Raw genomic sequence first — 27,396 nt, forward strand, 5'->3', positions numbered from 1 at the left:
AAGAAAGTACAAGCAAATAAGCACCTTCAGAGAAATGCTACCTGAATAAACCACAGCTCACCTGAATGGTGACAATATGATCCAGCCCACAGCACTATAAATACCGGAATACAATCCAACAGAGCCTAAAGCCCTGAGCATCACTGACTTTGCTAATATGCCCAAAGTTCTGCCTATATCTTCCAGCTTTCTCAGCAGCTCCAGTGGAAGCTCACAGGCCACCTCAGGTTGCAGTAGCACCACTTTATTTTCCTCTGCAACCCAAGAGGTCATCCCACCCATCTATGGAACTACCAGTCAAATAATCCCAGTCTTCCAAATTCCACCCCAAAGGACAGGGTTTAAACCTTCACCTGGTGCAAATCTGGATTCTTCCAACACTTTTATGGGACCTATGACAATTTTTATCAGCTGAGGAGCCCCAACTTCCAAAGACCAATGAATTAAAGCAGAGAAGTCAAAGTTCAAAGGGAAAGAATTCTCTTTTCCTCTCTCTTGGCCACATTTCCATTCTCTCATCTGCAGCCTGAGATGCATCAGAGCAGCTGCACATTGACCAGTTTATATCATCACAGTGCTCCAGCCCTGCAAATACTATTCCCTTTTGCTCCCTCCACCTCTCCCTCGGCTAAAATAAATGCCTTTGATTAAGAGAAATCAAGAGCACCCAATTGAACTAACTTTCAGCAGGTCCTCTGGGATTTTGCCAGAACTGCCATCTAGCAACAGCAGTGGAAAACAACCGAGCTTTTTAAAACTGATCAAAATATTTTTAAAATTTATCAAACCTTGCAATTGCCTTGAGATACAGATCCAGACTGTGATGACAATTACAACTGTCCCATTTCTAGGAGAATTCAGCACCCATGCCCCATTAAACTCCATTAGGAGGGACAATTAGCTGGAGACTGACAGTAATTTTGCCAGTTCATTTACCAGAAGGGATAAAGCTCACCTGAAACATGTAAGAGTTTCAAGACAGGTATCATTCTGGGCTGTTGTACAAGAAATGTACTGCTACAGAAAGGGATGTGGCCACAGTGTTAATTAGGATTGCTGGAGTGTAAATAATGTTTTGTTTCATAAAGTCTGGCTAGGGCAAACAAATTATTTAGCTCATACTACAGCTGAATGAAGAGCTCAGATGTATAAGAGGGTGTCTCTGAGAATCGATAGTGGATCACTGAAACATTTAATCACAGTTTTACCGAGCTGATCTGAACTGTCCAATCAATGGTGCTGATATACTCATTAACAACAGAACCATCAGGCTGAAACACTAACGGGGCAGAGGAGCTGAAGGCTGGGAACAGCACATGGGCTTGTGCTCCAAGGCTTGCTAGAGGAGCAAGGAACTCTAAATCTCCCTTTTAGGAGTTTGCATGGGATCTCCCACCGAGGGTGAGTGGCTGTGATTGCACATACCAGCACAGCCCAAGAGGGGCTATCTCATCTGGGGATTGAACCACGACCCATGGATCCACAGCCAGGCTCTTCCTGGCTCAAGAGCTGGTTTCAGTGCTCAGCACTGCCCACACTGGGGATTTCTGCACATGGGAAGTGTCTTTGTTTCCCAGTTCTGATTCTGCTACCTGGCATCCCTCTGCATCTCATGAGGCAGATGTTTCTCAGCAGTCTGGAGACATGCAAGACCCTTTGGGGCAGCTGCTGCCTTTGCATCCCACACTGCCTCTTGTTCATCCCCCTCCCCAGCAGCTGAAGTTTGCTGCATCCTCCTGCCAGGCTTCCCTGCACGACTCTCTCAGCCCTGACCTGCACATCTGACACTCCTGTCCCGAGGCTCATTTCTCCTGAGTCTGGCAGTTCAGCTGTGATAACTTCTGCTTGGCATCTACAGGCTCCAGACAGTCTCTCCCCAAAGGATATTCTGAAAGACACTGAATTTCTGACTAAGGTTTCATCAGGCTGCCTGGAAAAGGATGTTGCTCAAAACTATTCCAATATAGCATTTTCTTATTTTTCATGCAATTATTGAACTAACATCAGAATGCAAAATAGCCCCTGGGATTGGAAAATGGAATTAAATCTTCCAGCAAACATGAGAAAATGGATACTGACATTTCTATTAGCAACAAAATGTTTCATGCTTAGAAACTGGTAACCTGACACCGCTCCAGGGAATTCAGGAAGGTGAGGAAAAATGGTCTGAGACAGCATTAGGAAGAAACAGAGCTAGAGGTACACTCCAGTGAGACACAGCTGGATGTGGGGTGGGCAGGAGGGTGCTCTGGTGTCGCTGCCACCTCGGTTGGTTCACAGACAGTTCAGGTCAGTGGAAAAAAGCAGCATTCCAGACCCTCTGTCATCCCCAGCTGTGCTGAGCCTGGCAGGAGCAGGCACAGGAGGCCCAGCACCGTGAGCAGCACAGTGACAAAACAGCCCCATGTCACTGGAATGGTACAAGAACTGTCCAACACACCCAGGAACATTTCTGCTGGGGACATGGCCTTGGCAGTGCTGAGTTAATGGCTGGACTCGATATCTTTACAACCTAAATGATTGTGTGATGTTCAGAGTGCTCCTTTCCCACAGGACACAGGGTTTCCCTGGGCTCCCTTCTCAGGACACAACCCCAGAAAACAACCAACTCCCAGCCTGAGAGCTGAAATCAGCTGCATCAGCAGCTGGTTTGCAGGACAGGCTGGAAGAAGGAGCCCTTTTTGGCACAGGGCGAAGGACAGGTGGGCAGCTACACCTGGGGGCTGTGATGGTGCAGCAGAAGGGGAAAGTTGGCACTGGGAGTTTGGGGTGTGCATCCCCAGCTTTGCTTTGTTGTAACATCAGCCTGGTTTCCCTAAGGAGGAACCACCTGGCCAAAGCTCCCCTTGGAATTTACTGTCCAGAACAACCAACAAATGACATCCCAGCTGCACAGGTCATTTGTGTGGCTCCTATGCTGGGCTTTGGAGGTAGTGCCATTCTCAAAGACAATTCACAACCTAAAATCACTTCTACACCACTTACATGATGCCCACCAGCCTGCTTCTCTTCCCCTCCTCCTCCCCAGGGCACTGCTCACTGAAAATGGCTCACCCTCTTCTCTTCTATCCTGTGTGTAATGGCTTTTGAACTTCAAAGAGAGGTGAGAAAACCCTATCACTTCAGCATGCAGTTAAATATTATGCACCCACATTACTGAAGAACACCTACAAAACACGCTGCTAAAATAAACTCCCCTTTGAATTCTTCTTATAATATCTTTCAGAGAGCTCAGAACACACTGCCCTTTTTCCCACACAGCACTGAAGCACCTACTTCACTTTAACCAGGTACACACTCTTCTCAGAGTCGAAAGGACTCATCATGTGCTTAAAATTATACATTTTCCTTGAGTACTTGGTTGAATCCCAGCTTTTATATCCAGAAGTTACACAGTATAAATTGGAAACATTATTCTTGGGTGGGTATTATACACACATTGGCAGATACATTCAAAAATTATCCAAGAAATCAAACTATTTATTATTAATAGAACACGTCCGACTCCAGCAGACAGCTTTTATAAAAACCTAAAATAAAAATGTGCCTAACGTACTCTCTATGAATATGGATACTCCCCACACACTGTGTGCCTCATGTACACAATACAGCAGAGCTGAAATGCTCAAAACATAAATTGAGAATATATGAGATCAGAATTTAATTGTGGTTTTCATGACAGCAAACTGCTGGAGCTACCTGCATATTATTAGTTTTGAAAAGCATAATGAAAATAATACTTTAACCTTTAATCTGTAACATGGTCTTTGCTAATAAAATTATCCCAGAGTCATCCAAGCACATAGCTGGTGTCAACTACTTAATATGCAGAATAAATTAAATGCCACTTACATATAGCAAAGAAATACCCAGCTAATTTCATGCACTTTCATGCTGGTGCAGCCACACAACAAACATGGTCAAGCTCTTCAAATCTCCTCTTCAAATCCTGCCCTTCTGCAAGAAAATCACCCAACCCACTGCTCTGCTACCCCAGCCCCTTGCAAGGCCACTGTCACCCTGCTGAAATGAGCTCTGAAAGGAGCTCTGTCACACGAGCTGCACCTCTGCAACTGCAAAGCACTGCCTGTGCTCCAGGGAGAGCAGGTGCCACTGCTGCACCTGCAGCATCCTGCAGAGACAGGGACAGGTCCTGGGGAGAGCCACCCAAACCGGGCTAACAGTGCTGCTGCTTCTCTCCAAAGCCAAAGTCACCTCGAGGACACAAACATCCTTTATCTCCACTTCCAACCAGCTTCACACCTCCTGCTCCCAGAAACAAACCCGCTGGTGCTTGGCCTGACTTGCTCCTGGTGAACAGCCCGTGGAAGTCAACAGAAAGACTTTGATTTGTTTCCATCAGGTATCCAAATTCCCAATACTCCAAGTCTAATACAGGGAATGTCAGGAGGGATCTTGTGCAAAGACCACACTTACTTCTACTTAATGACGTATGGGCAATAATCAACATAAAGAACATATAAACAGAGAGGAAGAAAATGGAAGCTGCAGGACATCAAAAAACTTATCTGCCAAAAGTGTCTTTCACTACCTGCAGAATAAGGCTCCTGCTTCTCACTGTGGATGAACTCTTTTCGTTCATATTTGGCTCTGATCCACTGTTCCCGCAGCAGTCTGGAAAAAAAAAAATACAGAGAAAAGGAAACATGGTCCAAGGTACACTAAGAAAGAAGTCAGAACCATTCATTCTTCAATGAAAGCACAAGTGTGATTTTACAAGTCTTCCAAAAATTGCATTGTACAGTCTGGAGTCAAGGGTTTCTTCTGCTTACAGTTGAACAATAATAAATCATTTCCTTGTACATCCAATTTTATTGGAAACTTATTTTTTTAAAAAATGCACAGATTTAGCAGAACAGCCTGTCCCCACCCACCCAATCAGCCTCTGTAAAAAATTCCCTCAGTATATGAACCATTTTAGACCTAATTTTCTCAGGCCACATTCTTCAGTGAACAGGGTGAGTAAATGAAAAATCCCAACTAGGTACAAAAGAGTGATTACTGCCCTGAAGATATCACTACAGAAGAAGAAGGTGCTGAAAACCCAGCTGGCCAAGCACTTCCAAACTCACAGCCCATACTGCCAAGTTTAAGAAAGCAGTCTATGATGCATGGCAGCAAATATGATTAAAAAGTCCTTTACTTTTAATACTGAAATTATACCGATGATTTATACACCAAGACCTCAAATTCCAAAAAGGAAAAAAATACCCCAAAGATTATTAGAATTTTTTCTTTGCTATTTTATTTCAGCATGAGTGCTTGAACCAATGAAGTAACTTTGATCTAGAATATGCTGGAAGTTGCTTCAAACCATTTTTAACTGAACTTATTTCTTAATTGCCCTAGAACCCTAAATAGCCCAAGCAGGCAGATCACACTCAGAAATAAAGGCATGTGTTATCCCAGCTTCACAGCAGACATTTTGGAGCTGCCTACACTGAAGACAGTAAAAGATCCCCCAGCACTGAGTGTGTTTTGTAAAACCATCACATTTCAACACATCAACTTCTCTGCCAATGAAAACTATTCATATGCTTAATCACCTTTTCTTTTTTGCTGATTATGCAAACTAAATGGTATTTTTCAGCAGGCACATCCCAGAAACGCTCAAAGAATATAAACATACCAGCACTGCTTATGAAAATTCATCTGCAGGTACAGCAAACACATTCAATAAATCTGCAAGACACTATCCAATGAGAACTGTGGCTGTGATTGGCTTCCTGGCAATAAAGGAGGAAATAATTACATAGATTTTGTTCCTCCCATTGTGTCAGCTCCTTGGTTGGGGCACCAGCCTTCTCCCCAAGGCTCGGGGAGCACCACTGCTCCCCTGCCCCCAAAACCCAGCTGTGAGCTCCTGCTGTAAGAGAAACAATGCACCAAGTCTGCCTCTCCCCTCCTGCTCCTGTTCCCATGACTGATCTTCAGCTGCCACACATTGCCAAGTTTGACTGCGAGCTCTGAACACCCATCTCCCTTCTGCTGCCATCCCGTGCTGTGCTCTGGTCTGGGTGCAAGCCGCCCTCAGGAGGTTCAGGAACACTTTGTACAACCACAGAAAGCTTGGAAGGGACCTTAAAGCTCATCCAATTCCAGCTCCCCTGCCATGGGGTTGCTCAAACCCCATCCAGCGTCCAAGGGGGCTCTTCTGGGTCCAGCAGGATGCCTTTTCTGGATCTGATATCCACAAACATAGGAGCCTGATGACCCAAAAGGTGGCACCCAAATGCCTGTTCTATAATGCTGTCGCTAATCAGCGGAGCTACCAAAATTTAATCATAAAATAAACACCAATACTTCCATTTACTACTCTTCTTGCAATTTTTCCTGGCCAGCTGCTGCGGACAGCTTGTCATCACTGAAGCCAACCTTTTCAACAAGATGATTAGGGATTGAACTGGGAGGAAGAAAATTCACACCACCCTCAGCTCCAGCTGACGTCAGTGGATTCAGCAGGAGCTGCAGCTGCTCCGAGTCTCTGCCTTTCAGCATGGGGGTTTAAACACAGTATAAATGCAGGTTCATGTGCAGCAGTGGGAAAACACTCCTGCTGTAGGATGCAGGTGGTACAGCAGAAACCCTGCAGGGCTCATCCCTGGGGGAACTCTTCCCTGCAGGGCCTGCAGCACCGCTGCAGTGGCCCCAGAGCTCTTGTGCAGCAGGGCACCCCCGGGGCAGCCAGCAGGCACCACGCCCCAAGGGGAACTCTGAGAAGCTGCAAAATGCTCTCGGGGGCCTCCCTCAACATCTGGCCCTGAACACGCTGGCAACTCCCAGAGCATGTGGGAATCCAGCTGTGCCACCTTCCCAGCAGCTTCCTGGCAGCTCACACATTCTTCCCCTTTCCTTACCATCACAAACCCAAGCTCTTTCAGCAATAATTTCCCAAAGCCCAAGACACACCAAGAGCAGCTCACAGTTTGGACAACTCAATGCAAGGCCACAAGCTGCAGCTCCTGCTCCAGTGGTTATTTATAGAAAGCAGAACAACTCCAGTAAAAGAAACCAAAACAAAACCCATCTAGGACAGCGAGGAGTTTACCATCTCCCTTCACTGCAAGAGAGAAGCTGAGCAGGGCTTTGACCACATTCACTCTCATGGATTAGATGCCATGCAAAGCTGCTGGTGCTAAACCCCAGTCTCACCAGCACAGCTCTGATGAATTAATCCAGGAGCAGGAAAGTGTCCTGGGATCTATAGGAGCTGATAGAAATTGCAAGGCAGAAGACCCTCAAACCATACAGGGATTGTATGAAAACAGCCACCACTTTCAGTAGACTGCTGACCTGATCTTTATTTAAATATATCTTCAGGGGCTTTAGAAATATCTGTTGCTGTGTTTTAGCTGAAATGAACTTTTCCAGGCGTGAATATATGTGTATGTACCCCAGGGCAGACATCACATACCCAACACAGGAGCCTCCATCCAAATCCACCTTTGACTCCAAAAGGAGTTCTGTGACCAGAAAGGACTGTAGTCACAGCCCCCTGGTATTTTTCTGCATTTCTGATGATGGGATAATGCAGCAAATCAGCAAATAAATTATTTGTGTTTGTTAAAAAATGTAAGCGCATCATTCCTAAACTGCGGAGATGCACAGCTTTCAGGATCAACTCCAAAAGCTTTAACAGCCCACTTAAATCTGTCAGGCTGCTGGTTACAGGGAACTTGTCATTTTTTGGCAATTAGAACAGAAAAGTCCTTGTACTCATCAAAAACCTAGAGGAAAATCAAAAAAACCCACCATCAAAACGCTGAGGAAATCCACATTTCCAACAGATTAGGGGAAATATTCATCCCCCAAATGGGAAAGGACTGAGCTTGACTGAGGGACAGCAGGTCCAGAGGCTGACAAAGCACTGCCAACACCATTGAAGGCACTTGTTTGCTTTCCTGACCACCCACATGAACACAAGGGCTCTGCCCGGGGGCCAGTGAGGAAGGTTCCAGAAGAAGCCACTGGAGCAGTTTTATCTTGGTCCCACCTACTCAAAGCTCACAGCAAAAAGCACCACAGGAAAAGCTGCTCAAGCAGTTTAATATCAAACTGTGGCTGCACGGCTTCGGTGTGCTGTGTGGAGGAGGTGCTGGCCAGCCAAATTCAGTCTCCAGTTTATTTTTTCCCAAGACTGATTTTTTCTCAGCTGGGCTGGCTGATGCACTCCAGAGCACACCCACAGATGCTGCACATAGAAGCTGTGGCTTTTTTGGAGACATATGACAGACAAGAAACCCCAGCCAGAGGTGAAAGTGGCCCAAAAGACATCAAACACCACACACTACCGCTGCCTAACTGCATCCTTGTAAGGCACCATCAAGTCCAAGAAAGACAAAAGAAATTAATGTCATCCAGAAACACCATTTCCAGAAGCCAAATTTGTAGCTTCTGGAATTTGTCAGAGGTTTTTCCAGCAAAAGCCAACATGCTTTCCACAGGCAGCTTGGTGGATGCAGCTATGCCAGGTTTCTGTCAAACAACTGCTCTAATGAAATTTTAAGTCAGAGTCCAAATTCTTTGCTCAGACTGCAAGGAGAGCCACTGCAGCATAGACTAAAAGCCTGTCTAGCTTCACACTCTTTTCCTATCTAGTAAGTCCTTGCTGTGAGGACTTGCTTTTAAAGAGCTTTGTGGAGGCATGAGACAGCTGGAGGCTTCTTCCAGGTTCTCTGTGCATCACCTCAGCTTGCAGAGCCTGAGGATTGATGTGCCATCCCCCTACCAAGACCAGCACCCCACAGCAAGCTGCCAGAGGAGAGCAAAAATACAGGGGTTTGGCTCTCAAGGCATAAAACCCTTGCATTATGGATTTGGAGAACTTAAAACTGATTCTGAGTATGCAAAATCACAACATTCTCAATTATATTGCTAACTGGTTCCTCTTTTGTTTGATTGCTTTACATGCACTGTCCAGTAACCCCAACGCTATTTTTCATTGGTTAAACACCAATTAAAAAAACGTAGGAAACAGCCTCTGTCAGTACTACCTCAACCTTGTAGCAATTTCCTTTGGAAATTAAAGGAATCAATATGAATTAACAGGTTTACAAGCTAACAGCAAAGAGAAAATGAACAAGAAGAGAGAACCCCATGGCTGATCAGGATTGAAGGACTGGGCAGATCTCTGTACTTGGGTGACTCAAAGAATTCCTGAGGCTGAGCAACCAATTTGAGCCACCAAGGAGGCTCCAGCACTTGGGAATGAACTGATGAGCAGCCACTCCCAGTGGCCACACTGCAGCACCTCAAACTTCACACCCAAGACATCAGGCCCTTCTGAGAGCTGTGAATGTAAAATCTGAAAATGCTTATTAATAACTAGGAACCTGAGCAAATCTCAGTTTTACCCCTGTGGACATTATGTGCTGAAGTTTTTTATGTCTATAAAGTTTTTATTATCTATGAAGTACTGGCAAAAGGAGGTGACAGTGGAAGTGGTGAGAAGTTTGCACCCCTGACTGCCACTATGCCCGTGCATGGCAGAGGAGGGGGCTATGCTGACCTTCTCACACCAGACCGAGGTGATGGGCTTGGTAACTCCTCTACCAAATGTACCAAACCTCAAATGATTAGGGAAAAAAAAAAATCCAGAGATCTACCAGGCAATTTTCCCTCTGCACATCTCCATCAATACAAAAAGCCACTTCAGCTAATAACTGTTGTTCTTTAGATGAGTACATGGGTGACCCCTCAAGATGTGTGCCTCTCTCTGACCGATGGCTCATCTCGTTCCAGATACCACACAACCAGCACGGCTCATGCCATCCCATCCTGCCCCATTTTTCTGTGCTGACAGTCAGTACATTGAACTGTTCTGCAGGAGGAGCAGATGTAGCTCTCACTTATCCAAGCACGGAGAGAGGAGCAGAGCAAAGCACTGCAGCTCATTCGCAATTCCACAGGATGAGGCTCTGCATTCCCAAATCAAGCAACAGAAAACCTTGGTAAGTATTGGGCAGGGACAGGGATGTACTTCCAGTTCTGCAAAAGCCCATTAAAATACTATCTCACTTTCTTCTATCAGTTTTCAGCCAAGTCAAGGACTGAACAGAGCCTTTTTCCTTTGTTTTTACTCAAGAGTGAGTACCTGCTGCTGAGTGGTGACTCAAAACTCGACCACGTGCTTGCAATGTATCTGCCCCACAAAAATCTGTTTCACAGCTCTCTGTCTGCTGCTGTGGTGTGCCAAGCTGGGCCATGACCACTTGTGACCATCCAAAGAGCGGTTTTGTGGTTTAAATTCCACACTCAAAGCTCTTTGGGCCAATATTGCGGTGACGTAGGAATGTCCCAGAGTCTGTGACTCATTTCACTGTTAGGGACAGCCCAGAGGAACCCCAGAGGCTGCTCTGGTCACTGTCCCTGGGTCATGGGTCAGTGCTGGCAGACAGAGATGAGAGGAAAGAAGGGGACTTTTTGTTTGTGTTTTTTTGGTTTGTTGGGGTTTTTTTGGTGGGGTAATTTTTTCGCCTATGAACTTTCCCTGGGCAATTTCAGAGCACCCCTCCAAGTTCTCTAACCTTTGCCAAGTGTCATGCAGAACCAGGAAGCTAAAATTGGGCTTTGAAGGATACAGGAGCCAAATGCAGCAGGCAAACACCATGAATTTCCCAAAGAGTCAACCACAACATTGTAGGCAAGAAGAAAAAAGGACAAGCTGGCACTGCAGCACTTCTTCCCTCTTGCCCTGAACTTCACAATTATTCATGCAACCAAAGCAAAGGGACTCCAGAAACAGCATTATAAAATTAAGAAACTTAAATGAACAAGCAGCAGCCCAGGCACTGCAGCTGTCCAGCATGTGCTGCTGTTGGAATTAGAAGCACCAAAACCTCTCAATGCTGCAGAAGGTGGCTGGAATCATTGCCAGTGCTGGATGGAGGTGTCATCCATGGTGATGCTTCCCAGGGCTGCAAGCTGGGAACAGCTCATGCTATTGCAGTGACTGGACTGCAGCGAGGCGGGGAAAAAGCTAAATATACCTCCCTGTAAAAAGCAGCACTCCCCTGCACTTGTTTAGCATGCATCTGTTGAGAGGCACAGAGAGCCCTGAACTAGAGAAAGAAAAATACAACTGGGCACAGCATCTTTGAGACACTCCCAGGGTGTAATGTGCCCACAGCTGCTGATCCTGCAGCAGTGTCAGGACATTGTCTGCTCCTGTGAGGGGTCACATCCATCCCACTGCATCCTGCTGTTATGGCAGGGACCCAGCAGTGCTGCTCCAGAGAACCCCTACCAGAGCAGAGCTCCAGCCTGAGTACAGGAATCAGGCCATGCAGGCTGGTAATAGTCCCAGTGCAGAACAGGCACAAGCTGGGACCAGAAAAGGGTCAGAAATTAGTCTTCTAGCTGCTCCCAGGAAGACTGGCCTTGCCTCATCCTCCCAATGAATCAGTAAATAACCAAAAACAAACAAACAAATCCTTTCAATCCCCTGCTCATCTCCTCACAGGTTCCCAGCCCAGCACGGTGCCCCTCCATCAGCCATGGGCACGGGCTGTGGATGGAGTGGCTGCCCCAGCAGGGTCCCTGGGAGCTCAGACAGCCCTGGTAGGGTCCCTGGGAGCTCAGACAGCCCAGGCAGGGTCCCTGGGAGCTCAGACAGCCCTGGCAGGGTCCCTGGGAGCTCAGACGGTCCTGGTAGGGTCCCTGGGAGCTCAGACAGCCCCAGCAGGGTCCCTGGGAGCTCAGACAGCCCTGGCAGGGTCCCTGAGAGCTCAGACAGCCCCGGCAGGGCTGTGGCTGGAGCTGAGCCACTGCCTGGTAGAGCTCCCCAGAGTGACACAGCTCTCCAGGATGGAGGGAGGGAACAGCACAGCAGCAAGGCTGAGCTGCACCAGTCCAGCAGGACAAACCACCGAGCACAGAACCAGCCACAGACACTCCTGCCAGCCCCACAGCAGCAGGAATGGAAATGCTCCTGGTCTCCCAAGCTGCCTGAGAGCAGGAGCAGCTCCCACTCTCACTGTGCAAGGGGAGCCAGGTGTGGTTGGCACCCAGATCTCAGGATGTCCCAGGCTGGAGGGACCTGCCCTGCTCCCTGCCAGGAGCATGAGCTCTGCACCCCTTGGGCAGGGATAGGCCATGGAGAAGAACCAGGACTCTGCCCCTGGGCAACCTGAGTATCATCAGATAGGCAGCATCCAACTGAACTTAACTGAGACTTGGGAGTAAACAAAATCAAAATCTCCCAGAACTGTGTTTCTCCTACCAATCCTGCTTCTCCAGCCCCAACATGACAAGCACATACAAGTCTCAAAATGGCACAGCCAAACTGCTGGGATTCAGGAGCTCAGAACACTGCATAAATGGATGCTTTTTTCTTGTCAGGCCAGGCGGCTCCACTCACACCAAATTAAAAAACCACCTTGGTACACGGCAGGGCTGGACCCTAAAAGCCAAATTCATTCATCCCCTTGCACCCTGATAGTACAGCACATTCTGGCTGCTCAGCTCCCTGCTCCACAAAGCCCACCCCAGCTTACTAGGGAGGTAACTCCACACTGCATGGGAGACAACCTTTTATAGCTTCTTAGACACAACCTTTAACCTTCCTCCTTCATGGAGGAGATTATCTGTCATCTAGGTGAAACCAAACCAACACGAACCCCCAGTATTTTTGCATTACAAATAAGCCAGCATCTGACACAACAGATTAGCAAGTTCTGCCTTGATGCAGAAAGGGGATTTGAAAAGACAGAGGAAATCAATGGGTAGAAATTGGCATTCTTGCAGCTCTGGAAACTTGGAAGAGTCTGGGGAACAGACAAACTATTGACTCCTCTGCATAATCTCAACTGTACTTATTAAATAAGATCCCACACGTAGCATAAACTCTACCATATGCCTGCAGAAGGAAAAACATTTTCAGGACCTTTTATAAATGAAACCTCCATTGTGGCAAAAAAAAAAAAAAAAACAAAAACAAAACCAAAAACAAAAGTCTTATGCTAAACCTAATGTATTACAGAGGCTGCAGCTGCACAAACAAATAAATGTTGTTTACCAGCAGAGGTATTTACTTACTGGCAGTCAAGATACGTTGGTTTATAATAAAATGGTGGCATTTTAGATTCATATTTTGCTTTTGCTACATTGTTTCCATTCGAGGCCATAAACTGTAAAAAGAGAAAAAAACAGAAATCATTAAGAAAATGTTAATGGTCTTTTATTCTCTTTTACTTCTACAAAGCAATAAAATTATTGGGATGGGGGACCTCTTCTCTTACTGACAGGTTTGCCCAGGACTGTGCACAGAAGGGTTGCTGCAAATAAATGCTGGTTATTATTACTAGGGATCCCACAGCTTAAAAAGATGCTGAGGACATGACCCAGTGCCACCTGCATGATCCCCACAGGAGCAGGAGGCAGAACACAGTGGCATTTCCCCCTCAGGCATGGGAATCAGATGGATCCCAGGAATCCAAGATGGGGAGTAGGTAACCAGAGGGAAAAACTTCACACTGGCTTTTAGTCTCCATGTGTTACAGCTCCAGCAGGGTGATAGCCTCTGACAACACATCCAGTGCTTCTGATCACACCACTTGTGCCAAAAGGATGAGTTTGTTTTTGCAAAGTCATTGCAGCTACCTCAGGAAGGAGCTTGAAGTGATAGACAAAAAAAAATAAATAAACAAACAAATAAATATATAACAGTTCTATCTACCTTGACAGCCCTCCTTTCCAATAAATAAATATATATATAATGTTTCTATCTCCCCTGACAGCCCTCCTTTTCTTCTGATACACAAATGGCTGGTTGAGAACTCAGCAAAGAAAACTACTTATTTCATTATTCATGTATTTTGTTTCTTGAAATTCACTTTATAAGTGTAAAAGCCCCATTCTTTTCCAGGTAGCCATGCTAAATACGCTTTGTTTTGTGTCAAATGCCAAGTATACAAACATAACAAGCAGCTAAGCTTTTTTTTTATTACTGTCATGGTTTTGAATTTCTCACACTTACATATTCAATCTACTCCCCCCAAAAAATACCAGGGAAGGAAAAACCCCTGCAACACTAAGGCCTATTCTCATAAAACACACAACTCCATGAGGTGCAGCTTTCAGAAAAACCTCAACTCTACAGATAGAAGACAGAAATCAATGACTGGTAGAGTTCTTCATGCCTTTGAAGATACCAGTAGTCAAAGCAGAAAGGTTTCCTGGTTGCCTTTAGCAGCACCACACAAATCCAGGCAGGTGTGGGGCATAAATAGAGAGAATTTATATTGTGAGGGTTTGGTTTTTCAAGCTGTGAATTTAAGAGGAACAAAGCCAGAGATAGCTGAGCTAGGCAGGGTGGTAGACCAGAGGTCTAGTCTAGACTAGAGATACTGTAAGAAACAAGAGAGGACAATTCATTACAGATTAGTAATTTCTACATGCTATTTCACAGACATCTTTATAGGGGTGGGGAAACCCTCACAAATCCTTCACAAAATGGGTGTTCTGCTTCAATCAGCATCACAACCGCGTTCCCACATTCACTATCTAGACACGCTTTCTGCAATCCTGCCTCTCCAGAAAGGGCTGCAAAGGGAAGAGCCCAAACCCCCTGGTTTGGACCCTCCCAGCCCAGGTGCACGTACCTCCACCTGGGCATCATCCCAGTCATCCAGGCGCACCGACTTCACCTTGCTGACCTGCGGAATGTTGCGGTGGATGCCTGAGCAGTTCAGGCAGATGAAGATCCCGAGGCTGTGGGACGCCCAGTCCGGGTCTGGAAGCAAGAAGGAAAGAGGGAATTGCACTTGACTGATTTTTTGGATTCAGGGCAGCAGGAGGCAGAGACAGGGCATGGTAGGGGAGTTCAGGAGTCATGAGGTCTGATGTCCCTGAGTCTAAAGGCATCAGATAAATCGACAAGGAAAATAAATGTTTCTATTGATAGAAATACAAATTAAACTAACAATTACCAGATCTGCAACCCCCAATGCAGCTGTTATTCCCCAAACCCCAATATACAAACAACTGCATGTGCCCAAGACCTCCAAAGCTCACTCCATGCTCACATGAAGAGAAGAGAGGAAGATCCTTCTTTCATGAGGAAATTCCATCTGAGCACTGCATGGAACAGAAACTACATCAGCTCAGGGAAGCCGCTGTGCTGCTCCCTTTTTATTTATTTATTACATGTGCTCCACACAGAGATTTTCCTCCCACAGCTGCAGCTCCCAGCAGTCCAGCCCTCCATGCCAGGAGGTTTCCAGCCCTTGCCTTAATGGAAAAATGCTGCCAGTGGTGGCTCTGTACTTTCTCTGAGCAAAACCACGCGCTGTTTACAGCCCCGGGCTGACATCTCACACAAAGCACTGTAAACAGAGTCCCTTGCCTCCAAATTCCTCCCTGGGAGAGGCACTGCCCGAAGCAGGGAGACAGAGGGACCGGAGGAGGGCAGGGGCCAGGAGCAGGACACATCCAGCAGTGTCCCTGGCACAGCCTTGCCAATAAAGCCAATACAGGGATCTTTGTTTGAACTCCAAGGCAAATGTCAGCGCCTGCGGATCCAGCTGCGCCCCAGCAGAAAGAGCTTCACTGCAGGTCACCCAGTCAGACACTAAATCCTCCATCCTCCCCAAACCCACAGGGCTGGGAGCCCCTCAGCCAGCCCACGGCATCAGGCTGTCGAGGGGTAAGGGCAGGTCTTCCCCTCTCACAGCCCCTCATCATCCATTTATTCCCCCGCTGTGGTTACCCTGAACCCTCACTGCCCACAGCAATTATTTATAAAAGGCAAGGGAATGTGCTTTCTCCTCCTGCTCCACATTTAATGCTCTGGCTGTGTCAGTGCAGGGAGCAGGCTGGCATGGGGCAGCTCAGCTCCTGAGGGGTAACCAAGGGCTGCCACCAGCCTTGCCTGCAGGGACGGCCACCAGCCTCCCCCAGCACACCCCAGGGAAGACCAGTTCTGTTCTCCAGAGGTGGCTCTGCTCAGATGTAAACCCCAGTGCTAAATGAGGATTCTCATCAGACACAGCTGGGTGCCCACATGGGACAGGGGAGCAAATTCCCAAGCTGATACAAGTCCCATCAGGCACCAGCAGACACAGAGGTGGGTTTTTTTTCTATTTCACATGGTCTCCTATCCTCATCCAAGACCCCAGGGACTACAACTCAAGCCTGGCAAATATAAAACCAGTCAGGTTGATTGAAGGGTGCTGATCTAAACACCCTGGTGCTTCCACAAGCACTGGGTGACTCAGCTTCAAACCCCACCCCAGATCATACACCCCACTCATTCTGACCTCAAAGACTGTGGCCAGTTATCAGGCTGTAGGTTGGCAGCAAGAATCAGGAGTTTTGCATGCTCAGGCACTTTCTGTGCTCTAGCTCATCATATTGTCCTCTCTCATCTCCAAACACGTTTGTAATCAAAGTCTGGGGCCCTCCAAACTTCCTGCCACAAAAACATCCCAAGGTTCTGCACTGCTGAAGGGTCACAAAGGGTTCAAGTCAGGCAAGGTGAAAGCACCAGGGTCTCGTGATCAAACAGCCATCACTGACCTTAATGCAGAGGATCAGATACACAGAATGGTAAGAAGGTCCAGAGGACAGAGCCATGGCAGTGGTGAGGAAGCTGTGGCAGCAAAGCTTGGAGCTGGGTCCCTGGGCTCAGCACAGCCACTCCGGGATAACTGAGCTGCAGTCTTTCCCAGAGTAATGAGATCTGATCAAAGCACTGCCCAACCCAGGGAAACAGGTTTCAAAGTATGCACTGGCCAATAAAACATGGTTTATTGGGAGTCCCAGGGCCTCTTTAATGTTACCAGATTTATCTTAGGCACGCGGGTGGATTTCTTCATGCTGTCTGCAGCTTCGTGGAGTCAGGCTTCCAAAATCCTCCCCAAGAGGAAACCCCTCCCCTGCCTGCACTGCTGTGTGTGACAGGACCAGCAGACTGCTCACCTTCCTCCAGCCTGGGAGGGGGACACATTCTGGTGGAGGAACATCCTGCAAGAAGATCCTGGAGGTGACCCCCGCTCCAGTGGCCACCAATTCAGCTCATATCCAAGCTGTCTCTCCTTGGAATGGGTAAACAGCATCTCAAGCAACAGGTTTCAGTCACATCTGGGCTTTAAAGCATTCTCCTCACACCAACAGGGTCTTCTTCAGACCAGACTCTTAAACACACTTCCTGCTGCCCCACACCTTGGCAAGCCTTGTCTAATTAAGCAAACAAAAGCTGGATTATATCACAGGGTACACGCACACACCCCTAGATCCCATCATATACACAGGGTCACCCATCTGTGGCTGCCAGAGGGTGACAGTCCTTCAGAGGAGCAGAGACAACGGGGTCAGGAGTGACCCAGGTTTGGAAGGGATGTTCTCAGCTTGTTCTTATAAAGCCAGTAGCTATCTCCTCCTGGTCACCTTCCCTTCAGCATTTCCCCTCCTGCCTAGACCCAAATCTGTGTCCATCCAACACCACCAGTGTCCCACACAGCAAATTTCAAGGAGCACCATGACAGAGATGCACATTTCACCTGCCCCACCAGACCTGACCCCAGCCATTCACATCTCAGCCAGGTATTAATAACAACTTCCTCCCCACTGCTCTTCTGGTTTTAGAAATATGTCTTTGGTGGCAAGGGTGGGTGGAAGAACTGTGGTTGCTCAGCTGGTTGTGTGCTGCTCTCCTGTCACAGCCCAAAACCACCCACATTTGGCAGCTGGGTTTAGTCCCAAAGGAAACACCAGGCAGGAGGAGAGTTCAAATGCATCAGGTACTGACTTAGCCCCATCCAAAAAACTGCTGGGTAGTGAGAACCCCCAGAACAAACTGATCTGCCAGGGCAAGTTCCTCTGAAATGTCACTGTTACCGTAATTTGAGCTGTCTCATGGCTCTTGCTCTCCTGGCTGAGGACATCCAACAGAAAACAAGGCAGCCCAAACCTTTCCCAGGCTTTAGTTGAAAGGCAAAAGGAATTTCTCAGCATCATCTGAACAAACCATAGGATTACAGAGCCATGCGAGCCCTCAGGCTCGTGCTCCCCTGTGACCTCCCCGTGTCACAGCCCTGCCTGTGGACAGGAAGCAGGGGGTGGAGGGTTCCCCAACTCCAGCTTCTGGAGGGCTCTGCCAACGCTGCTTCCCCTTCTCCCCCACCCCCTGCACTCGTGACACCATTTTCGAAGAAACCCAGCCAGGACACAGCCACACCCCCAGGTCTTCTGCAGGGACTGGTGACACACCCCAGCATGGCCAGCCAGGGCTGCAGGGATGCTTCTCCAAAGCCTTCCAAAGGCTTTGGGGCTGTCAGTGGCTGCATTGCTCCCCAAACACATCATGGTCCCTCCCTCTGCTCTCCAGCACAAATTCTCAGCTCAGGGACACAGTGGATAATGCCAGTGATCCCCAGCCTTGGCTTATCACAGACCCTAATCCCTCAAACTACTGCACCAGAGATCAGACAACATCTTATCAAACATGAAAATACATTTTCATAAGTGTCTTCCCACAAAGCAGTGAATTTTGGGGCAGCACCATTAATTCAGTGAGCCAATGACCCCAGGCTGCGTGGCTGGCAAGTTGAGGCCTCCATAGATAGGTGAAGTCCACCTGGCTGCTGGACACTCCAACAGCTGGAACACATTCTCCATGCTGGACACCCAAAAGAAAGCTAGAACACTTAGGCAACACAGCTAAATTCAGGAATTAACTTGTCCACCCAGCCCTTTTTACCACCACAAGCCTCAGGAAAAGCCAGCACAGTGAGCCATGAACACTGCAGCTTGAACCCAGCATCCTGAATTAGGAAAAAAAAAAAAAAAAAAAGAAAGCTAGACACAGAAAATATTATGGAAGAAAAAACAACAGAAGACACAGAACAACTTATAGAAACCAAAGAGACTGGAAGCTGGATGGTAATGGATTTTTTAAAAAAATAACTAATCAGCAATTCCTGTATCCAGAATATAAACATGGGGTTCCCGTTTGAAAATCCCTAGATGCCATCAACCCAAGTAAAATCCCATGAAGCAGAACAGCAACAGGCTCAAAATAGAAAAGAGCAAAAACTCAAAGAGTCCCAAAATTTGGATGCTCCTGCTCCACCTTTTGCCTTAAACTACATTTACCACTACTTATAGCACAGTACTGATGATCAAGGCAAACATCTGAGGCCAATGCACAGCAACACATCCCCAACACATCCTTCAGCACACAGGTGATGGCCTGACCCTGCTGCAACCTTGCCACTCCACCTGGGTGGGAGCTGGTTTTTGCTTGGGATGCAGATTCAATGGATTTTCCTGAACCCTCTCCTGTTTAAGCTGATAAAGAGACCTCTCCAGGCAAACAAAACCTTTTTTTTTACCCTGCACTAGAAATGTGACTCGTTGATACAGGGTAGAACCACAGGGATTTCAGTGCAATCCACACAAGCACAAAGCCTTTCCTGCTTGCTGCTCATTTCCTCCATGCCCGAGACAGAGAGCCTGGTGTTCAGCACTGAAGTTCTGTAGTTATTTACCCTGGGGAAGGATTAGGAGGCTGATAAACAGACCCTGGTAATGCATGTTGAAAAATAACAAAAAAAGAGTTAACACTGAAGTCAAACCACCTCCCACCAACTCTCCTCTCTAAGTAGGAAAAATTTTCAGTGAAGGCACTAAACTTGCCAAGGTCTTTTAATTCAGCTGGCAGGTCCCAGCAGCCCCCTCTCGCTGTCTGCAGCCCACGACTGTGCTGCAGGACCGGACAAAAACCATCATCACATTAAACCTCCTTTGTTTCAAAAAGCCCTTTTTCCTGCAGAAAGCAGCACTGAGTTAAACACAGCTGCTGTGGGATTTTTTTTTTTTTTTAATTTTGTTTCCTTCTTATCCCTCTGCCTACAGCTGGGGAGAACGGCTGGCCAATTCTCAGGGACACCAAAAAAGTAATAAAAAAAAAAAATTCAGTATTTAAGTGAGAGAACAATGGAGGTGCAGAAACAAGTTTCCACTTTGAGCTGGAAGATGAAAATCCCGTTTCACGGCATTAGAGCAGCAGAGCTCTGGAACAGCTTTCCAGTGGGAGGCAGTGGGAGCAAGAGAGGGAAGAGCTGCGAGGCAGAGCCCCATCCCTCCCCGAGGGGATGGGCAGAGCCGCTGCAGATGGCAGCACCTGGCAGGACCCCAGGACTCAGTCCCCTCCCCGACCTGGGTTTTCAGGACCAGCGGATGGAGGGAGCAAGGAGAGGGCTGAGATCAAACCAGTGCCCTCCTTAATCCTGAGCAAACCAAGCAACCCCCAGCGCTCAGGAGTGGAAAAGCTTCACCTGCTGTAGAACTGAGAAGGAAAAGGTGTTTACAAGCACCGCAGCCACCCTCAGGCTTCCAGAGGCACTATTACACCAGAACACCAGATCTGCTCGGCTCTGCAGCACAAAGCTCCAATTCCAGACTCTCCTACAGCATGAGCCTTCTGCTCTTCCTCCATCCTTCACCCCCTCGGGGCCTCAGGCACAGAGGCCAATGTTAGCCAGGATCCATGTCCCAGTAATCCATCCCAAATAAGAAAGATAAAATGATAACAAGCCATGTAAACTGCTGCTGGAGGGTTTAAACTGCAGGACTGCTTTGATGGGATTTCCATTTCTGTCTTCAGAGCCTCTCTGTCCTCCTACAATGTAAAATAATTCTCACTCCATGGAAACACGAGCCTAAGTCATAGAAAAATAAAGAGAGAAATACTCAAGGTCTTGTTATGCCCTGAGATAACCATCCGTCTTATGATGTGAGGAAAGATTGCCTGAGACAAAGAATCATTTAGAAAAAGAAAAGGCTGAACTGCCACATTAGTCTTGGAGAAAAAAAGATTATTCTAATGCACAGAGAGCCATTACACACCAGCAATTCAGTAACATTGCTCAGTTTGCACTTAAGACTGCATTTACCATGCTGTCTTCACTGACATAGCACAGCTTTAAACCCACGAAAAACACATCACCCAGGACACAGAAGTGTGTAATGACAGAGGACCCAAAGCCCCATCTAATGACTTTATTAGTGGCTCCTGCCCCAGAATTCAGTCCCGGAGATGTAACCAAGGCAGCCTCGTTATGCATTACAGATCAATGATATTTTTTGCAATTGAAATACCTTTTATTCAAAACAACCTCTCTTTGCAATTTAAGGTTTTATAAAAATGCAATTAATGAAAACCTAAAAAAATTTTCCAAACACAAAACAAAAAAAAAGTGAAAAATGTAATTTCTCGGCTATTTTACACTCTGATTTTCACTTTCTACTTTAGCATCCTTTCTGCATTCTCAGCTGCCAAGGCCAGACTGTTCTCTCCACCTGAGACATCCCCCAAAATCTGTTTGAAACCTCTGGTTTTGCACAAGATTTTTTTTTTTTTTTTTTGCCAGACATATACACAGGTCCTGGGGAAGACCCAGATCTGACCTTCCTGAGCACGACATTCAATACCCCATTCCACCCAGGTGCAAGTGTGCACATCCTGTGCACACACCAGGGAAACACCTTGAACAGCCTTACAGGGCTTGGCCACTTCAATAATCCTCAGTCATGATTAAGTGGCAAAATCTGGCCCAGCCCCAGGCAAGCAGCAGGTTGTGCCCAGATGTCCCCAAGGAGATGGGCTGATCCTGCAGGGGATGAAGTTATTTACCCAGCCCAGGAGGAAAAGCCTCCCCTGATGCCCCATGTCTGTCCCCAGCTTTGACTTTTCTATGGTCACAGCTTAGCCCAGCGATGCCAAGCCGAGAGCTCTATTGCACCAGGGGTTTGTGACAGGACACAGAACACCTGAGACAAGCTGTGGGGCTCTGGCTACTGAGCCTCTCCCAAATGCCAGAACCGTAACAAAAGAAAATAACCCTTTTCGACAGCAGGGAAGGAAAAAAACAAACAAACTTTCACTGGCTGGTTGATTTCTCAAACAAATATTTCCAAAAGAAAAAGAAAACCCAGCCGGCTTCCAAATACACAAATTAAAGTGATTAACAGAATTTTCCCCTGTTACATTTCCAACCCATCCTATTCTTTGTTATGAGCATCCCTGAGCTAAATGGCTCCCTCTTATCATGGATCCTGTATTAACAGAGTATTTCAGGGAAAGGTACTCATCCACCTGAGAAACAAATCCTAATCTTTGGCTTCCCCCCAGCTGTACCAGATCAGCCCTACGGTGATACTCACATGTGGAAAAGCGCAAGTCTGTCCTGCTTCCCTCATCTTCTGTTCATTCCACACCCTCCCTCTTCCTTCTCACTTCATTTTCTCTGCTTTGGTACTTTGCCAGTGTCAGCTGCCCACCTGGTTCCAGCTGTCACCTTTGTCTTTTTGTGCATCCCACTTCTCAGCAAAGAACATTCTTGCACCCCTTTCTGGAGGCTCTCTGGACACTTATCCTGCCTCTGCTGCATTACCTCATCCCCATGAAGAGCTGGCCTGCCACACCTGCCCAGCCTGAATAACTGAATTCAGGCTGAATATTTTCTATACTGCCTACAGACACAAGTTATTATCTTATGTTATGTAGCCCAGGGCATCTCAAGTTTATTGTCACTCCCAGGCAGACGAGCACATTACAGCACCATGAATAGCTCTCCTTTGCCGAAGAACCTGAAGCAAAGTAGTCACTAAAGGAATTGGGCTGATGAACAGGGAGGTGGTCCTAAGAAAGTAATGCCATGAGGGTGCAGAAGAGGCTGAATGATATTAATATAGCACATCTTGACTTACAAAAGACACTGGCCCAAATTCTCCTCCCCGACTTTCAGATTCACTAAGACATCTCTGTATGCAAATGTCACCAAAACCAAAGTATGGTTTCATTGTTTTACAAGGCCTTTTTGTGCCTTTAACAACAACCTTCTTATCCTGATATGAGTTATTTTATTGACCTACAGCTCCGTCTCCACCCTGGTGATGCTGAGAAACTTCCCATTTTGCCTGGGGGCTTTATGTTTTATACCCACAAAGTGAGGGAGAATCACCCTGCTAATCTGAACGGCCCAGATTTGTAAAGTTTTCTCCAGGAAGGAACAATTTAGGCGGACACCTACACGGGGAGCCCAAGCTGTGCTCAGCAAGACACCTCCGAGGTGGGCTGGTACAGTCAGCCAGCAACAGCCGGCAGCAGATGGGTGGGAGCAGGCAGAGCAGCGCGGCGCTGCAAAGCCGTTCACGCTGTGCCGAAAGTTCTTTGTCCTTTCCAGCTGGGTACCGGAGGACACAACGCATCTGAAAGTGAACTGCAGTGTCCTGGGATGCAGATTAGGGGTATAAAACCACTGGGAATGGTATGAGCTAGATAGCGGTATCCAACAGATCTTGACATCCTAAACAAATCAATAGCTGGGAAAATAGGGCTCAGCCGAAGTGTTGGGTTTTTCTTTAACCTATAGAATGACAGAGGCTGAGAAGGACATCCTTTCTATACCCCTCCTCAGAGCCACCCTGCTCAAGCTAATAAAAATTTAGGTTTTTCTGTATGGTGATATTTTTTTTCTTTTTAAAAACAGGAAAGTTACTTTATCTGCAGTTTTTCTAAGGTTGTTCTCAAAGACAGATCCCACCACCCCATGCAGACTCTGCTCAGAAACAGCATCACGGCCCGACTCCAAAAATTCACCATCCAAAAGGCGAAGAAGACATTCCCAGCCCAGATTTTCTCCCCTCCTCACACGAAGACATCTACAGACATTCCAGCCCCGCTCCCTGCGCAGGCACCCATCGATGGCAGCTGGGCAAAGGTTGTTGGGCAGGATGTCCGCAGCGCTGCCTCCGGTTGTCCCCATGTGTTTGCTCACTGACAGGGCAGGAGCAGCCGAGGGGACACGGAGGACACGCCGCCCCCGCAGGCAGGGCACCCCGGCAGAGCCCCCACCACCCGGTTACCGGCCCCGGCTGCGCTGCAGCCCGCGGGGACCCGCCGGGATGACATCAGCGCTCACGGCCGGGCGAGGAGCCGGGCCGGGCCGGGGGAAATTGGGGAAACCTCGGCCGGGGCTGGTCCGCGGGGACCGCGGCAGCGCAGCGCATCCCTCCACCAGCCCCGGAGCTTCCCCGCTGCATCCCCCGCGGTGGGGAGGGGGGTCGGGCACACCCTCGGTGGGGCGCAACCCCCGCCGCTCCCGGAGAGGGCAGAGCCCCGCGCCCCGTCGCTGCCGTGCCGAGCCGTGCCGTGCGGTACCGGGCGGTGCGGTGCCGTACCGGGCGGTGCGGTGCGGTGCGGTGCGGACAGGTGCAGGTGCAGCCGCCGCCCGCGCCCCCCGCCTCCCCTGCCCTTACCCGGGGCGGCGCAGTCGGCGCACGCCGCGTTCCCCGGCCGCTGGAGCAGCTCCACCAGCGCCTTCCTGCTCCTCTCCTTCGCCATGGGGGCGGCGGGCGGCTGCCGGGGCTGCGCTCGGTCCGCCGCGCTACGGCAGCCTCATGGCGCGGGCGGGGGGCGCTGGCGAGGCGGGCGGCGCCCGGGCGGCTCCATTCGGCCCCGCTCGCCCCGCGCACGCCGAACGCGCCTCCGGCCGCCGGGACGCGCCGCGCCGGGGCGGTGCTGCCCTGCCCTGCCCTGCCCTGCCCGCCGCTGCCGGAGCCGCCCGGTGCCGCCGGTTCCGCTTTCAGCGGGCGCTGCCGGATCCCCGCGCCGCTCGCCCGCGACCTCCAGCGGCAGCGCGTCACCGGGGCGGCCCCTACCCCCGAGGGGGTCCCCGACCTTCAGGGCATCCCATCCCGCCGGGTGTCCCCGGCACTCAGGGGTACCTCTCCTGGTTTAACTCCTGCCCGCGGAGGGGATGCTGTCGCTGGTGGGAGCCGAGGGTCTTCACCTGTGCGAGGTGGCGGCTGGCAGCGACCCCAGCTCTCACGGGCAAGGGCCTTGCCACACAAGCACCTTGGCAGTTCATGAGCAGCACGTTTGGGATGCCCCTCTAACATCAGCAGCTTTTGGGGCTACTTGTGAAGGTCTCATCAGTAGCCCCACGCACTCCAAAACACTCCTCCTTCACTGCTGTCCTTGCACATCACCACCAGCTGCCACGTCTGTGTCGTGGCAGGACTGTCTTCCACTGTCTTCCCACATTTTTCACACCTCCCTGGTGTCAAGGGAGTATCGGGGGGGAAACACCCCTGTGCCATCATGGCTGTCCATCTCATGCCATCTGTGGGGCAAGGCTCCTTGTTTTGTCAGTCAAAGACTAAAGTGTCACTCAGGGACAGGATGTGGGAATCTTTTGGCCAAGGAAGGGTTCAGAGCTGTGCCTCCTTAACCCCTGCTGAAACCTTCTTCTCATGTATGGGTCACCTGTGATGCTGCAATGTCCTGGTTTTGGATCACAAATCTCTGCTTACAAAAACAATCTCGGTTTTGCAAAGCAAGTCCCCATTTAAAACATCCAACTCTGTTTCCTCCAACAAAGCGGAGCCCTCCTGCAAGCTCAGCTCATGCCATTCATGCTGCCCATGAGATTCAGGGTGTGCAGAAGCATCTGCAGGAGGAGGCTGCCAGTAGCTCCTGGAAAACTTCCACAACCAAACCACCATCTTGATCCTGCAAGCACAAGGATGCGAGCAGGTTCCTGAGAACACTTTGTGGGAGAAAATAGCCCCTTAAATACAGGCAGAGTCATGGCCTGGTACATTTACAATGCTCTCTTTGCCTGGAATCCATTTTCCTAAATGACCTTTGCATTTGTGCTGCCAGACAGGTGACTGTATCCAGGTTTATTTCTGTTTTAAACTGGATGCTGGACTGTTCCTTGCTGACTCAACCCAGTGTCACGCATCGTGCTGGGCTTACTGGTCTTACACACATAGCTTGATAATGTCTGGAAACTCACTCCCATCCTAACCAAAGGCATAATCCTCCTCACAGTCCTTTTGTGGGGAAACTGAGCTGCTGCATGCAGACCCTCACCTTCTTCAGCCTCTGAGTCACTAACACTTACCTGGAGCGCTGACTTCTAACACCCTCAGAGTGAAACCAGCTCAGCAGAGTACCTTAACCCTCCACACCTGTGCTGTGTTCAGGCTTGACAGTGTAAATGCTACAGGATCAGAGCTTTACCTAAGCCCAAGTTAGGCCAGGTTTTCATTTGCACTTTGGCTTTTCCAGAAGAGGCATTTGCTGAATGCTTCATGCAATAGCCAGGATGCTGCACATCGTCATGGACTTACCACGGGCTGGGGCTGGGAGCAGGGAGGGGGTTTGCTTTGAAAGTCTCTGTTTAGCTTTCCATTAAGACTTATTGATTCTTTTAATTTTTTGTTCCCCTGGTTGCTAGGCAATTCCTCTCTCTCCTCTGTGTGCTGGAAGCCAGGGCTGCAGACAGAAATTTATATCTTGTAATAAAATCAAATAAAACAGAGCCTGTTGTCAATGATGAGAGGGGAGAGTTTCATAAAGGACAGGCAGAGCAGGGCCAGCAAGGGTCGATCAGCAGCATCTTCAGCATTTAAATCTCATCACAATTACCCCAGACTTCACAAGGGGAAACAAACAGCCCCCGTGGGTGGAGGGAATGTGGAGAGTCAGGGAGAAAAGTTGGAACTAAATGAGCCAGAAATGAAGATAAACTTTAGTTCAATAGAAAATCAAAGGCTTGAGCCGACCTCACACGCACAAGGGTATCTCTGTAAATTTACTCCTGGTTTATCTAAGGTTAAGAGGTTGGGTATTGCCCCAGTGTTGGCTGGCACAATGTTGATCCAGGGCAGGCACTGAGGTTCTCCTGATGGACATTGACTCCTGAGGAGTGTGATTCCTGGCGTCTGAGTTTATATCTCACACGGGGTAAAGAGCAAAGGTTGCCCCTGCAGGGCTAGAGGAGGCTGATGGGCATCGCTGCTCAGGCTTGTCCATGTCACACTGTTCCTCCTCTGAGCTTTGCCCCACACTTTTCCCATGGGTAGCACCTTTCAGGGAATGCCTAAATGAATTTGCTCCTACTTCTTGTGAAATCTCTGGCCAAACTCTCTGGAGATGGGTTGTCATCGCTGTCAATACATCGCCCTCATTCAGATGCTTCCTGTCTCTCCACTGCTAAGTGACTTGGAGGTCTGGCATAAATTCATATCCATATGTATGTAAATCCTTACATATTTATGTGTAAGATGTGTTTGTTTGTAAACACACACACTTTCAACTCAGTCTTTTCTAAGTCACAAGGTTGTTGCCTTAGAAACGGACGTTATTAATGCCACTCCCGAGGTGCTAAGCACAGTGGCAGCAAGGGCAGCCTCTGGAAATGCCAGATACTGAGGTCAGGGCAAAGAACACCCAGAAATTCCTAGAAACCTTTCCATCATCTTTGTGGTGATGGCCTGAAAATGCACAGACATAACTATAGGTTCTCCTTGCCCTTCCTTATCAGCTCCTTTCACCCCGAGACTGCCTTTTGTTAGGAAAGG

General features: G+C 48.5%; 1 protein-coding gene across 1 annotated transcript in view; it reads right to left on the reverse strand.

Annotated features, from left to right (window-relative positions):
• The window catches only part of ADAP1 (ArfGAP with dual PH domains 1), a 50,854-nt gene extending 26,325 nt beyond the window's left edge, over positions 1 to 24,529 (reverse strand). Inside the window, exons 1-4 of the mRNA XM_068207020.1 lie at positions 24,283 to 24,529; positions 14,622 to 14,752; positions 13,057 to 13,148; positions 4,553 to 4,635 (exon numbers count right to left, since the gene is read on the reverse strand). Coding sequence (XP_068063121.1) covers positions 4,553 to 4,635; positions 13,057 to 13,148; positions 14,622 to 14,752; positions 24,283 to 24,367 — 391 coding nt within the window. The 5' untranslated portion in view covers positions 24,368 to 24,529. The remainder of the gene's footprint in view (positions 1 to 4,552; positions 4,636 to 13,056; positions 13,149 to 14,621; positions 14,753 to 24,282) is intronic.
• Positions 24,530 to 27,396: the final 2,867 nt, after the last annotated feature.

This window comes from Anomalospiza imberbis, chromosome 16, assembly GCF_031753505.1.
Source record: "Anomalospiza imberbis isolate Cuckoo-Finch-1a 21T00152 chromosome 16, ASM3175350v1, whole genome shotgun sequence".
Classification (NCBI taxonomy): Eukaryota; Metazoa; Chordata; class Aves; order Passeriformes; family Viduidae; genus Anomalospiza; species Anomalospiza imberbis.